The sequence below is a fragment of the Schistocerca americana genome, chromosome 8 (assembly GCF_021461395.2).
Source record: "Schistocerca americana isolate TAMUIC-IGC-003095 chromosome 8, iqSchAmer2.1, whole genome shotgun sequence".
Classification (NCBI taxonomy): domain Eukaryota; kingdom Metazoa; phylum Arthropoda; class Insecta; order Orthoptera; family Acrididae; genus Schistocerca; species Schistocerca americana.
Genome location: NC_060126.1, coordinates 369006477 through 369021672, shown reverse-complemented (window position 1 = coordinate 369021672; position 15196 = coordinate 369006477). Strand labels below are relative to the sequence as shown.

At 39.3% G+C, this 15196-nt stretch overlaps 1 protein-coding gene across 1 annotated transcript in view; it reads left to right on the top strand.

Moving 5' to 3' along the window:
- LOC124545856 overlaps positions 1-11616 on the top strand; it is a 1204377-nt gene extending 1192761 nt beyond the window's left edge. The window contains exons 10-11 of the mRNA XM_047124814.1: positions 7692-7878; positions 9312-11616. Of these exons, the coding sequence (XP_046980770.1) occupies positions 7692-7878; positions 9312-9469 (345 nt within the window). The 3' untranslated portion in view covers positions 9470-11616. The remainder of the gene's footprint in view (positions 1-7691; positions 7879-9311) is intronic.
- The last annotated feature ends 3580 nt before the right edge of the window (positions 11617-15196 follow it).

Sequence of the window (15196 nt, the reverse complement as noted above, 5' to 3'; positions counted from 1 at the left end):
TAGAAAAACCCAGCTCGCAGCTTCGTAATTGTACACGTATCCAATTTTCTTTAAATTATTCATTAAATTATTTTTCCATGTCCAAAACATTACAGTGCAATTTTTAAACAAATTGCAATGTAGGTGTACGAAAGACGGGAAAAACTGAATTCATATTAATCAGTTTCGTAACATAAAACATATATAGGCAGTGTGTGGTAGCAGAAGAGCTATATAGTTAGGTCTTCATTTTTATGAAGACCTTTCCCTTACGCATATTAGTTGGGGAACTTTCTGTAGTGTTATGATATCTCAACACAGCCGCCTAGAAGTGCGTTCTTTGGAGACATGTCCCGAGTCATCACCCTGCTAAAAGTGGTGTGTTCCCCTCTCTGCCATAGATCCTAAACATTGCATCGTCTGTTCAGGGCCTACGTTAGTGCTTTTAGCGGCCGCTCTCATAAAGCTTTTAGTAGGCGGACTGACCATTCCATATTTCGTTACTACAGGCTGTTACATACTCTCTCCGATAAACGGTGTATCACACAGCAGATCATTTCTTTCTTAGCAAAAATTTTATTTGCACCATTTGTTTATTACTTACACGTTTGGTACACCCATAACGAGTATCAACAATTTTACAGTGTTTGTTAGTAGAAAGCATTATTAGTGACTTAGACAGAATGTTTTTTCCATCCATATTTTACGAATGTAACTCACTCGCATATCTTAACATAAAACTGAACAACAATTCTAAATAAAATACATTTTATTAAACGCATTTTCCAATAAATTTACACCAGTTGTTCTGTCTATGCTGAGCCTCATATGCTTAATATTCTCACAGCTACGACTCGAGCACGGCAAGATCCTGTCATAAGTCGCAGAACGTCTCACTGATCTGGACATTTAGCTCAGTTTTGGTGGCAACTGCAGTGGTGTGGCCCGTACTTCTCACAAGACACAAAAAAAACACACACACACACGAATCAGGAAACGTGAAATCAGGTACACAACAGATCATGTTCGATCAATTCAGTGTTCCACAAAATGGACGGTTAACAGTGCTCGCCGATCGACAAGGAAACGTACTTGGGCTCCATCACACTGAAGCTACGAGGTGCTGGACGCAGCAAGATGTACTCTGCCCAGTAGTTTTGTACATATTCTACCAATGAACCACAGCCTGTCACCTGCTACACCTACGACTGAGCCTCAATGATCGTTCCATTACACATCCGTACAAACTGCGACACTCGGCTGTTTATACGAGTTGCCCGATTCCTACAGTGATTGATTGATATTGCAACCATAGGATACTCATTCTTTCATGTCGTGAAGTGCAAAATTTTTGCGCGCGAAAAGTCTGATGTTGCTGTTACCTAATATTGCCTGCAAGGTCATTAACATACAACATGAACAGCAAGAATCCCAACACGCTTTTCTGAGGTACACTTGAAGTTAGTTCTACATCTGTCAGTGACTCTGCATCCAAGATAACATTCTATGTCCTCCCTACCACCAAATACTCAGTCCAGTCAAATCTTGCTTGATACCCCCATATGATAGTACTCTTAATAAGAAGCGTGTGTCTGGTACTGAGTCAGATGCCTTCTACCTATCTACCTTGACCCATGGGTTTCAGCTTATAGTGCGAAGAAAGTACGTTTTGGGTTTCACATGATCATTGTTTTCGGAATCCATGCTGGATGGAATGGAGCAGGTCATTCTTTTAGAGATACGTCATTACATATTAACTCAGAATATGTTTTAAGATTCGACGAAATAGATGTAGGAGATATTGGACAGTAGTTTCATGAATCACTTCTGCTGCACTTCATGTTGACGGCTGTGACCTGTGCTTTCTTCCAATCACAAGGCACAGGCTATTTTTCGACAGATTTTTTGGGTTTTATGGTTCAAAAAAAGGGGCTAACTCAGGCGAAAAAGCAGTTGTTATCACGCGTGAACTCAAGTACCAGTCAGGACGGAAGGAAAGTCGGTAGCGATATACAGGTGCTGTGGTAATGCCTCTTCCGATTGTCTACGATGGTCAGCGCCTCGTGCGGAAAGTACGTGAATTAAATGGGGTTTGTTGGGATATTATTTCGTTAAAAAGTGCAGTATCTGTGATTTGTAGTAAGACGTTACTACATGGTTTATGGCGTTCGATAATTTTTTTTCGGAAGCTGTAGCGATTGGCGAATAGTGGTTAGGTTAGAACGTAATAGTACAGCTTAACTTTTTAATAAGATCATTACTGCAATTTAACTGTAAGATTTTGTTATTTATTTATTGCACTATCGCGATTTCCGCTGTAGTGGCATTATAAAGTGCAATGGTGAAAACTGAAACCAGTAAAAGTATGGGTTACAAAGTGCAAGGCATAATGTGATTACATTTCACAAATACAGTTTAAGGAGCATTATTAACAAAGTGAGCAAAAATCAAATACGTCTGTACGAAATATGGCACCGAAATATCACAAAACATATGTGGACATATATACTAGTTGTTTCATCATACGATGTGAAGGTGAATTAAAAACAGGGATTACAGCAAGCAATATATACGCCAGATATATTTTAACGCACCGTACTGCTAAACACAGTGATCCGGCAAGCACGAACCTTGTCTAAACATGAAATAACATTGCCTTTCGTCTATATCACTTCAGAGATTATTATTTAGGTAAGAGCTGTTGATGGAGATACGGCTCAACAGACTTGGCTGTTGATTGCATTGAAGCTGGTGTCGCCATGTTAGATACCCTGAAACATTACTAGAATACTGTTTGTGATTGCTTCTAGTTCTTAATTTCTGTCGTATGCACGAAACATTTGTTTTCAATAATAAATTTTATAGTGCATCGGGAATAACAGTGTCAGAATGGTATTTTCAGACGTTTTTCTTGGTCTCAAACGCTCATTATTTAACTCAATAATACGACGCATTCACCTCGTTAATGTAGCTTTTTTTTGTTATTCATTTCGAATAACCAAGAAAAGAAGTGTGTGATGTGAAATGCTTGCTTTCGTAATTCAGCATTTTCTTGAATCGAAAATCACGACAGGAAACAGCGTAGCCAAAATTCATGTACACAAAAAGAAATATCGCTTGAACGAGTCCAGTTAGAAGTAAAATGAGATTCTTTAGACTTTAGGCTATAATCAAAAGGACTAGTTCACGCGTAAGTGAGACAAACTAGCATATACACTCCTGGAAATTGAAATAAGAACACCGTGAATTCATTGTCCCAGGAAGGGGAAACTTTATTGACACATTCCTGGGGTCAGATACATCACATGATCACACTGACAGAACCACAGGCACATAGATACAGGCAACAGAGCATGCACAATGTCGGCACTAGTACAGTGTATATCCACCTTTCGCAGCAATGCAGGCTGCTATTCTCCCATGGAGACGATCGTAGAGATGCTGGATGTAGTCCTGTGGAACGGCTTGCCATGCCATTTCCACCTGGCGCCTCAGTTGGACCAGCGTTCGTGCTGGACGTGCAGACCGCGTGAGACGACGCTTCATCCAGTCCCAAACATGCTCAATGGGGGACAGATCCGGAGATCTTGCTGGCCAGGGTAGTTGACTTACACCTTCTAGAGCACGTTGGGTGCCACGGGATACATGCGGACGTGCATTGTCCTGTTGGAACAGCAAGTTCCCTTGCCGGTCTAGGAATGGTAGAACGATGGGTTCGATGACGGTTTGGATGTACCGTGCACTATTCAGTGTCCCCATGACGATCACCAGTGGTGTACGGACAGTGTAGGAGATCGCTCCTCACACCATGATGCCGGGTGTTGGCCCTGTGTGCCTCGGTCGTATGCAGTCCTGATTGTGGCGCTCACCTGCACGGCGCCAAACACGCATACGACCATCATTGGCACCAAGGCAGAAGCGACTCTCATCGCTGAAGACGACACGTCTCCATTCGTCCCTCCATTCACGCCTGTCGCGACACCACTGGAGGCGGGCTGCACGATGTTGGGGCGTGAGCGGAAGACGGCCTAACGGTGTACGGGACCGTAGCCCAGCTTCATGGAGACGGTTGCGAATGGTCCTCGCCGATACCCCAGGAGCAACAGTGTCCCTAATTTGCTGGGAAGTGGCGGTGCGGTCCCCTACGGCACTGCGTAGGATCCTACGGTCTTGGCGTGCATCCGTGCGTCGCTGCGGTCCGGTCCCAGGTCGACGGGCACGTGCACCTTCCGCCGACCACTGGCGACAACATCGATGTACTGTGGAGACCTCACGCCCCACGTGTTGAGCAATTCGGCGGTACGTCCACCCGGCCTCCCGCATGCCCACTATACGCCCTCGCTCAAAGTCCGTCAACTGCACATACGGTTCACGTCCACGCTGTCGCGGCATGCTACCAGTGTTAAAGACTGCGATGGAGCTCCGTATGCCACGGCAAACTGGCTGACACTGACGGCGGCGGTGCACAAATGCTGCGCAGCTAGCGCCATTCGACGGCCAACACCGCGGTTCCTGGTGTGTCTGCTGTGCCGTGCGTGTGATCATTGCTTGTACAGCCCTCTCGCAGTGTCCGGAGCAAGTATGGTGGGTCTGACACACCGGTGTCAATGTGTTCTTTTTTCCATTTCCAGGAGTGTAATTATCAAAACATTTCCATCAGAAGCTAACGTTTGGGGCAACTGACATGGAAGACGTCTGCTTCAAGTTTGTGACTTCATGACAAGTCTCCTTATTATAGCTTCATGCCACTGCTGTATGAGATAAACTCTTACGCATTCACAATCATACCAGCATCTGTCAGAAACTCATACCATACAAACGTTCTGACTGTTTAAACATAACTATTGTCGAATAATCAAATCTTTGTCTATGTCTACACATCATGATACAAAATGCTGACCCACTCTTCACCTGTTAACATACGTAAAAGAGTGTACTCACACCTGGGGAAAAAAAGAACAAAATACACAGTGGTAATCAGTCACTTATACAGACCATGTATGTCGACATTAACATTGTGACGACACATTGTCGGCTTACATACGCGTAAGTAACCAGTTTATGTAGCTATAAAGGTAACTAAACAACCTTTATAATATCTGATTTGAGAAAGGAAAAAGGGGGGGGGGGAGGAGATTTATTTGCACATTCCGATCTATATCACAACGTAAATATTTACATTTTGTTGAGCCGCTGTGTATCTGTTTGTCTTCTTAAAAGTAGCGTCACGACGATGTTTATCGAAAGCAATTCAGTCATTGGTTCCGCCAACTAGTGTAAACAGTCAACATATCTTGTTGCTTGCCTACATTTCGGAATCATATGTACGTGGATGCCACAGAAAACCTTCACAAAATGAGTTTTAAAAAAATTAAATGATTTGTTTTATAAAATATTCACCTATAATGTCAATATATTTTTGCATTCTATGAAACCAGACCTTAAAGCAAAGAGGCCGCTCATCCTGAGGCCCTTCGGGAATCAAGTTTTTATAATGTTCCATAGCTTACATACACGGGTGACCTTTGGGCATCCGCACTCTCAGTTGGTAGTTTTCTGTATTGGATAATGCGTTGTTGTAATGGAAAATTATTTATTTTCACGAACTTTTTCGAAAATTTATGATAAACGGACATTTGTGTATCAATCGACAGTAACAGTTAGACTGTCTTCTAATGCTATAGAAAAATATTCTAGCAGCCATCTTCTGGCCATCACTGCGAATTCGCCGGACTTCGTACGCTTGGGTTCTGTTCAACAGACCCATTCAGCAGATCGATCGACTTTTCAGGATCGTAACAGTACATTCAAAGTTCATCACCAATAATGATATTCCAAACTAAATATGAATTGCCGCCATAAAATTTTTCCAGAATTTTTCTGTGCCAAACAACGCTTTGTTGTTTTTGATCGGGAGTCACTTTCTGTGGAATCCGTCGACAACAAAGTTTTCTCACATCTAACTGTGATGTAATTTTTTTGGATGATTCATACCAATGCCCATTGTCGCTCGAATAAATTTATAAGATGTCCGTCGATCTCCTTCGAGCATCGTTCGAGCAGCGTTAATATTTTCACCATTAAATTCAGTTCTTGGCGCCTTTCACGAAATTCATCACTAAGAAAATCTGATCTCTGTTGAATTCGCTGTAGGAATTACAAATTGTTGCTTTAGATGGAGCTTCTTCACCAGATGCATTTCTAAACCTACATCCACGTTGTACATCTTGCTCACTAGATGGTAGAGTTTTGTTAGGCCCGGCTCTCCCAAGGCTGTCAGTAGTTCTGATGGAATGTTGTCTACTCCCGGGGCCTTGTTTCGACTTAGGTCTTTCAGTGCTCTGTCAAACTCTTCACGCAGTATCATATCTCCCATTTCATCTCCATCTACATTCTCTTCCATGTCTATAATATTCTCCTCAAGAACATCGCCCTTATATAGACCCTCTACATACTCCTTCCATCTTTCTGCTTTCCCTTCTTTGCTTAGAACTGGGTTTCCATCTGAGCTCTTGATATTCATACAAGTGGTTCTCTTTTCTCCAAAGGTCTCTTTAATTTTCCTGTAGGCAGTATCTATCTAACCCCTGGTGATATGCGCCTCTACATTCTTAAATTTGTCCTCTAGCTATCCCTGCTTAGCCATTTTGCACATCCTGTTGATCTCATTTTTCAGACGTTTGTATTCCTTTTTGCCTGCTTCATTTACTGCATTTTTGTATTGTCTCCTTTCATCAGTTAAATTCAATATCTCTTCTGTTACCCAAGGATTTTTATGAGCCCTCTTCTTTTTACCAACTTGATTCTCTGCTACCTTCACTATTTCATCCCTCAAAGCTGCCCATTCTTCTTCTACTGTTTTGCTATTTGGGGAACGAAATAACTGATGGTGGTCGAAGTAGAGAGGATATAAAATGTAGACTGGCAATGGCATGGAAAGCGTTTCTGAAGAAGAGAAATTTGTTAACATCGAGTATAGATTTAAGTGTCAATAAGTCGTTTATGAAAGTATTGGCATGGAAGTGAAACGTGGACGATAAATAGTTTAGACAAGAAGAGAATAGAAGCTTTCGAAATGTGATGCTACAGAAGAATGCTGAAGATTAGATGGGTAGATCACATAACTAATACGGAGGTATTGAATAGAATTGGAGAGAAATTTTTGGCACGACTTGACTAGACGAAGGGATCGATTGGTAGGGCATATTCTGGAGTATCAAGGGATCACCAATTTATTATTGGAGGGCAGCGTGGAGGGTAAAAATCGTAGAGGGAGACCAAGAGATGAATACACTAAACAGATTCAGAAGGATGTAGGTTGCAGTAGGTACTGGGAGATGAAGAAGCTTGCACAGGATAGAGTAGTGTGGAGAGCTGCATCCAACCAGTCTCAGGACTAAAGAACACAACAACAACAACAGTTAAGGTCAGAAATTATCATTTAAATCATGAGAATTAACAAATTATTGGAACAATCTGAACAAATTACGCTACGATCAAATCGCAAAACATTGGATAGTAGCTTTCGCATATAAACAAACTTAATTTGTTTTTAGAACGATGGCATTCTAAAAATGTTGAGTCTCCCTCGCATGTATGTATGTATGTATGTATGTATGTATGCTTGTAGTATACGGCCATGTGTTTTAGTCGATTTCGAACGGCTCGTGTACAAAAGTGAATGACGTTGACGAGTGCGGTGTTGTTTGCAGATTATTACAAGCGGAGGCGTGACCTACAAGAACGAGCCGTGGCATCGCGAGTGCTTCACGTGCACCAACTGCAACACGTCGCTGGCTGGCCAGCGCTTCACGTCCCGCGACGAGAAACCCTACTGCGCCGACTGCTTCGGCGAGCTGTTCGCCAAGCGCTGCACTGCCTGCTCCAAGCCCATCACAGGTACGTACTGCTGGTAGCAGCACACTGTCCTCCGTATTACAACGTTTTTAACCCTGAAAGGACAACAGTTGAGTAGAAAACTTAATAGTGGGACCAAGGATCCTATCAGATGGGAGACGATCGTTCAAACCCAAGCATGAATTCTACCGAGGGATGGCTTCAGTTCTTATGTATGGATATTCATTGTGATTAACTTCCATTAGAACTGAAGCAGTGATGATGAAGCTGTGGGCCCGAAATGTAGACTGGTGTTGTAAAAACGCTATTGAAAGACAGTTGACGGATTTTATTATTCAGTTTTCCATTTATTTCACTGTTTCGTCTACCATAAAAACAATTAAGTGGTGCTTGTATGAGAGATTTTAGGCGATATCTTCACTCCGCCACCTTATGTTCAGTCTGTTCCACGCACAGCTTCTTCCATTCACATCTGTTTAAAACACCAACTTCTTATAAGATGAACCGAAAACTTAAGACGTACTGTAAATTAATCGAATCTAAGATATGAAATAATTTCAACAGTTTCGTAAAGATTAGCATTCTTGTCACTGAGTTGTAGTTTGTACGATTATCAGCTGAGCAGTCCTACAAACCAAATTATTATTTCTTTATAACCCATAGAGACAGACAGCAAACATAACTGAAGAAAAAGTTAAATACATTAAAGCTCGGGCCGCTAGAAGCATCACACACATTCATTAAGTCCACGTAGGTTTTATATATCTGCCCTCTTCTGGATTTTTACATATTTACATTGCAGTTACGAGGGGTCTGTGCTTTCTGTTCTAGTAACTATTACTAACTGTGCTGTGAAGGAGTCTCTCCACTGCGAATGTTTTATGTTTTCCAACTTCACTACTTGTTCTTCTCAATGTAAACTGTACATTTATGGTGAACATGAAAACAGATTATAATTTAGATGGCCGTGACAGCAACACTGATGCAGCAACCGTGTCAAGTTCTTTCTGGCTATGTGAATGAAAACGTGGAACTTCCTCACTGTGTAAACGTATCAAATGTCATGGAGGCCTGTACTAAAACGTAATCTGCACAAATGTCAAAACACTTTTCTTTTTGATGAGCTTATGTTACAGAATTTAGAATTCATCCGAGAAAGCAGCAGTTTATTTCTAATTTCCTCTACTTGCAATTAATTTTCAAACTGAAGACCGCCCATTGTCTATTGCAACAGTTGATACAGTTTCAAAAAATATTTTTTTCAGGTAGTTGCTCCTTGTTAATGTATACCATCTCGTGCCATGTCCTTTTATCCACCCATCACAACTTGTATCTTCGTAAACAATCCCCCTATGAGAGGTTTCACAAACTGGAAACTTCAGGAGACTTAGCTCGTGAAATAGTTGTACAATTAAATAAAGAGCAAGATTGGAAACCTCAGTCCCCGTTTGTTACTGACACGGGCCCTGTTGCAGGCATCGGCGGCACGCGCTTCATCTCGTTCGAGGACCGCCACTGGCACAACGACTGCTTCATCTGCGCCATGTGCAAAACGTCGCTCGTTGGTCGGGGATTCATCACCGACGCCGACGACATCATCTGCCCCGACTGCGCCAAGCAGAAGCTCATGTGAGCTGACCACCCACACAACTCCTCCTCCATTCTTTATTTGCCATTTTATATTTTATCGTCAAGCTTTGTTTTTTCTTTTCTAGAGAAGACCGTTCAGCATTCGTCAGTATATATACATAAATACATAAATATATATATATGATAATATTTTGATGTTTAGTGGAGGTCTAATTTTTAGGAGAATAATTATTACTTTACGAACGTGGGAATAATGTATCACCGAAAGTGATCAAGTGCCTCATATCGCATGCTACGTGGTCTGCACGAGTGTTCGAGCCCGAGGTTGGGGACTATATCTTGCGCCTCTGGACATTTCGGCTGTAGAAACGTTCAGGTGTCGCAAGAGCAGGCCACGTTGCCTCTAACACTGGAGAGCTTCCACGTCGCACGTCGTAACCGACTCCTATATCACAGTGGATGAAAACGCGTATCAGCGGTTGTAGATTTTAAAGAGATATATACATATATATATATTTGTTTATACATATGATGTACAGCTGGTACTTTTTAACGTAGAATTGGAGATGTAAGTTTATTTTGCGACGAGAGAAGAAAAATAGATATTTTTTAAGGAGTTGAACTCTTTAAGAGACTTTAGTCAGGCACTTTTAAAACAAAAAATAACCTCAGTCCTAAACCCAGGACACGAGTGTAGATCCTTTCCACAGATACTGGGCGTGGCCTCCACACACATACACTTCACAAGTATACACGCCACACATTGGCCGCCCTAACACAGCCGCACCGCACTAACACAAGCTCACTTCTGCTTTCAAATCTAGGGTTAATAAGAGTAGATTCTTAAGAGATGGAAAACGATTAAAATCCAGGAAACCAAAAAAATTGACTATATTGTATACATAACTTTTAACAAACTAAATTACACACTCTTATATACACACACACACACACACACACACACACACACACACACACACACACACACACACACACACACATTCACATAGAGCCAGAGAGGAAAGTAAGCTATTATATGTGATACATATATAAATACTATACATAAACTGTGGTCTTGGGGGAATATGCTATAGAAGTGACCTTAACAACATATTCACAGCCCGAAATTGTAAACGGTGGGACGTTTGGGCTACAGTCCATCCACTGGTTCTTTTTTTTTTTTGTTTGCAAATTCATTATTTTTTTTGCTGTAATTTAGATTTCTTATTGTATGCATTTATTTGTATGGATCATGTAATAGTTATGGTTATAAAGTATCCTGTGACAAAATTAATATGTGGGTGCTATGCCGTTCTTTGGTGATGGAAGTATTTTTAAGCCAGTAGAGTTATTTAACAGTAATTGTTATTAAGAAGATGGTACTGTAAATTTGCCATTAGGTCTTTTTTGCGCTTGTAATCTTGTGTTGCTTATGACTTCTAGTCAGTCAAAACACATTTTGCTGTTCATGGAATGTTCAACTCGTGTACGTGATGTTATGTTCTGTCTACTTCCTCTTCATCTCTGTCAACTACATTCTTTTCTTAATTTCATGAGGATGCCCATTGCTTATCCTCAAAAATACTTGTTTCATCGCTGCTGCATTCACGTATTTCAACTGCTTACAGTTTCAGTTTCCTGCTTTTTCAACATGGAACCAGTTTCATAACATTCATTGTGCACTTGCAGGCTAATTTGAAGGCAGTGTATCATTAATTACATGTGACTTTCCAACGTGTTATTTTAGATTCATTCCATGTCACAGATATCGTTTTTATGTACAGCCTTACTACTACTGCATAGCACTGATAAGAGCGAAACTGCTGACTTTTCATAAACATGAACAGCAGTTTCACAATGTAACAATAGAATTTTCATGGGTCAGTCACAGATGCTTCTACTATCTGAGTTAAGTGGTGTCACTTGAACATCATACAGTAGTGGGATATTGAACAGCAGGCCTGATTTCTTTTTCTACCAGCAATTTCATACATAAATCACAGCGAAAATTAGATCACATCACATTCTAAAATTTAGTTAAAACTATTTTAAACATTACACATAATTGTGTAAAAGCTGTTAATTTTTGATGCATAAGTGTTCTTATTGGTATCATATATATTATATATCCTGTTACATAGAAATGTGGAAATGTAATACAATTTGAATAAAGGAAATAAATACACTGGATATTTTGTTTTGTTGGGTTTATTGTATCTTTAGTGGGAAACAAACTGATTCCTAAAAAAATGTACTAACTTCTCCTGCTACGTGATAGATTGATTGCTCAGTACAATACTCTTTATTTTGAAGACAAATAACAATTATATGTGTGAAACTGAAGAACAACTCTATCGCCACAATTTTCAGTACTTCAATATTGCATTTCTGTCATCTTTGAACTATCTTGTGAACTGAAATTTAGACACACATTTAAAATGTACCCCCCAACAAAATTAAAAGAAATTGTTTGTTCAATGACTATACTGCAATTATCCATCATATGGTTCTTGAAATATCTTTAATGTACCTGCTTTGCTGGAATTCAAACTAGGCAAAACCTTCATATAAATGCACACTGGAAAACCTGCATGTCTACCTACAACTCCTTTTTTCAAAGCCAACTATACGTATTTATGTAGCAGTTCAAACAGTTTTTTGCAAGTTAGTAAACAAGTAGCCATCTTGGAATTTAAATTGATTAACAAAAAGTAATTTCAGGCCCTAAACATTTTCTTGTTATAACAAATTTTACTAATTTAATTGTTCATTAAATTTAGGAATCTGTTTTTTTCAGTTTCTCTATTTGTATATAGCCTATGTTTAAATTCACATTACAGCCTACTATGAAGTGTAAAAACTGGCAATTAGATAATGATTTCACTTGGTGTACATGTCCAAAGACATGCTATTGATATGCTAAGGAGACAAACATACTAAACAAAGTGCTCTATTTACCCATGTCTGCTTTAGCATTATACTATGACTTTAGTAAGTAATACATTTTGAATCAACTGATGTGATAACAGTGCCCAATGCTATGGTACTCACGAAATTATGAGTACAGTACTCACAGGCCACTTTACACACACTGTCTACCTTCTTCAACTGACCAATACATCTTGTTCAGTTATTACCTACAGTTAGCAATGTACATACTAATTAGTTACAAATGTAATAATTATAAAGATTTACTGTAAATGACACTAACTTTTTCACACAACAGACATGAGCCAGTGGAACACGTTGTTTTTACCTTTTGTTCTATAACTGAAAGATAGAAGGTCTCTAGATCTAGAAACCTATGCAGATCAAAAAATGGAAGGAAGATTAGTATTTAAAGTCCAACTGAAGTCAGTCATTAGAGACAGAGCACAAATTCTGACTGGCGAAGGTTAGGAAAGGAAATCAGCTGTGTCCTTTTCAAGGAAATCAGAATTCACCTTAAACAGTTTAAGGAAATCACAGAAAACCAAATGTGGATGTGTGAATGGGTGTGTGAAATGCCGACCTTCCTGGTCAGTGATGTGAACTGCCACCCTCATGATGCAATTCTAGTGTCTTACACTGCACCACCTCACTCGCTTATATGTAGACCATACATATCTAGCCATTCTACAAGCTCTTAAAAGGAAATTTACAAATATCTTTTGATTCCTATCATTCAGTTGTGGGGTATTAATATATTTTGAGTTCAATTGACTGTTTTAACATTTCCTCTAGCAGAAAACATACTAAGCACAAATTGGAGGTTCATCAGCAGTGTGTGACACAATACATTTTAGCACTACAGACCAAGCCTTAGGTATTTCACGAGCTTTCAGAAACAGGTAGGTGGCTTAATATTTTGGTAAGAAATTGACTTAACCTCTGTTGGTTTCTAAGATGGTTGCTTGGTCTCTTTTTTTCCTTTTTTTTAAATTTGACATTGTCCTCCATCATTAGTGAATGATACTGTTGGACTGTTAAATCCCAACAAATAAAGAAAGAAAAAGAAACAGTATTTACCTTATGCACTGGAACTGTCATACAAACCAAACCATCTGTGACATTGTAAACAGTAAGATGTTCTCCTGCAACCTTGCACACCAGTTCTGTGCATCTCAGAATATCTATTTTTGAAAGTGTTAGCTGTGCAGCAATGTTCCTTTGGTTTTGTTGACAGTCTTTATTTGTAATGCCAAAGCTAATAACTTTTATGTAACATACTTACCAAAAAATAATCAAATCCAGTATAAATTTTCACTCTGCAGTGCAGTGTGCACCAATTTGAAACTTCCCGGCAGATTAAAACTGCATACAGAACTGGGATTCAAACTTGGTAATTTTGCCTTTCCAGGGAAGTGCTCTTCTGACTGAGCTATGCAAGCACTACTTGTGACCCACAAAGTCACAGGTTTGAATCTATGTCGGGCAGATTGTTTTAATCTACCACAAAATTTCAAATGAAGCACATATGATTGTGAAAATATGACACAATGTATTTATAACAATTAGCATAAATGCTATATGCAAATTATCACAGTTCTCCCTAAAACTGCTAACTACCTCTGAGACTGGATAAGAGTTCTGACTGCACATATTTATCAGAAATGTGAAAACATCCAAAAAATTACTGCCTTAGGTATGGATTCTTGAACACATTACAGTATCAAGTAACGGTCTGTCTCAAACAACAGATGAGGTGCCAGGAGTATTTCTCATGACTAAAAAATCAATAATGAATTCAATGACTTGCTTCCTTTAATTTTTTTGCCAACAGTTCAATCCATCCCTATGTGCTGATTATACAGCAGTGTGCTGACAAGTCCAGTGTTATGGAATATATTTGCAACAAGTTTAAGATTGGTTTGTCACAAGAGCATACATAAGTAATATGGGTTTTTTCTACTAAATATAAATTTTCTGCATAATGTAGTTAAAGTGTGATGTTCAGTTTAATACACTTATGATAAACATGATAAATAAGAGGAAAAGAATTTTATATGGTAGAACTGTAGGGTGTTCTCATATAGTAGAATTATTTATAGAACAAGTGTAGTGCACTGTGGATAAAACCAACATCAAACTGATATTGCTATGAGACTTTCATTTAACTTTTGTTGTGTTGATTGTGAGCTTAAGACAGAAACTTTAATATTATAGTTATTTGTCAAGTTTTACAAGGTTATTTGTTAAGGTGAGCTGTGGAGAATAAGTGTTGGTGCTGTGGATGAAAATCAAAATACACATAAAGAACAACAGTTACAAACAGTGTTAACAGTCATACAAAAATTTTTCAATGAACACACTGCAGTTTGACTGTATTGTTGTTTATTTAATTATGATCCAATTTTTGGCCCTTTTGCCATTTTCAGGTGATTGCATTTATGTCATTAACATATATTGCTGAACATCAAGCTCAAAATTGGCCATAAATTAAGAAAAATATTGACTCCCCATGAAATACCAGATATAAAATCTCCATCGCATAAAAAGATTAGTAAATAATAGTGGGAGCATGTCGTATTTAGAAAAAAAAGTTATATTTTTTGAAAATAGCATAAAAGGTCGAAACCTGGGTCATAATTAAACAATCTACAATACAGTCAAATGGTGGGGTGTTCATTTAAAAACATTTCAGTGGTAAGTACCCAAAAGTCACATGACCTCGGAGGCAATCTTTGTTGAGAAAATTTCTGCTCCTCACTTCTGAAAGCCCAATCCATAGATATTCTTAATGAAGGGGTGTTCTGCTGTACATCCTGCTACAAGGGCCAGCAATGGTCTG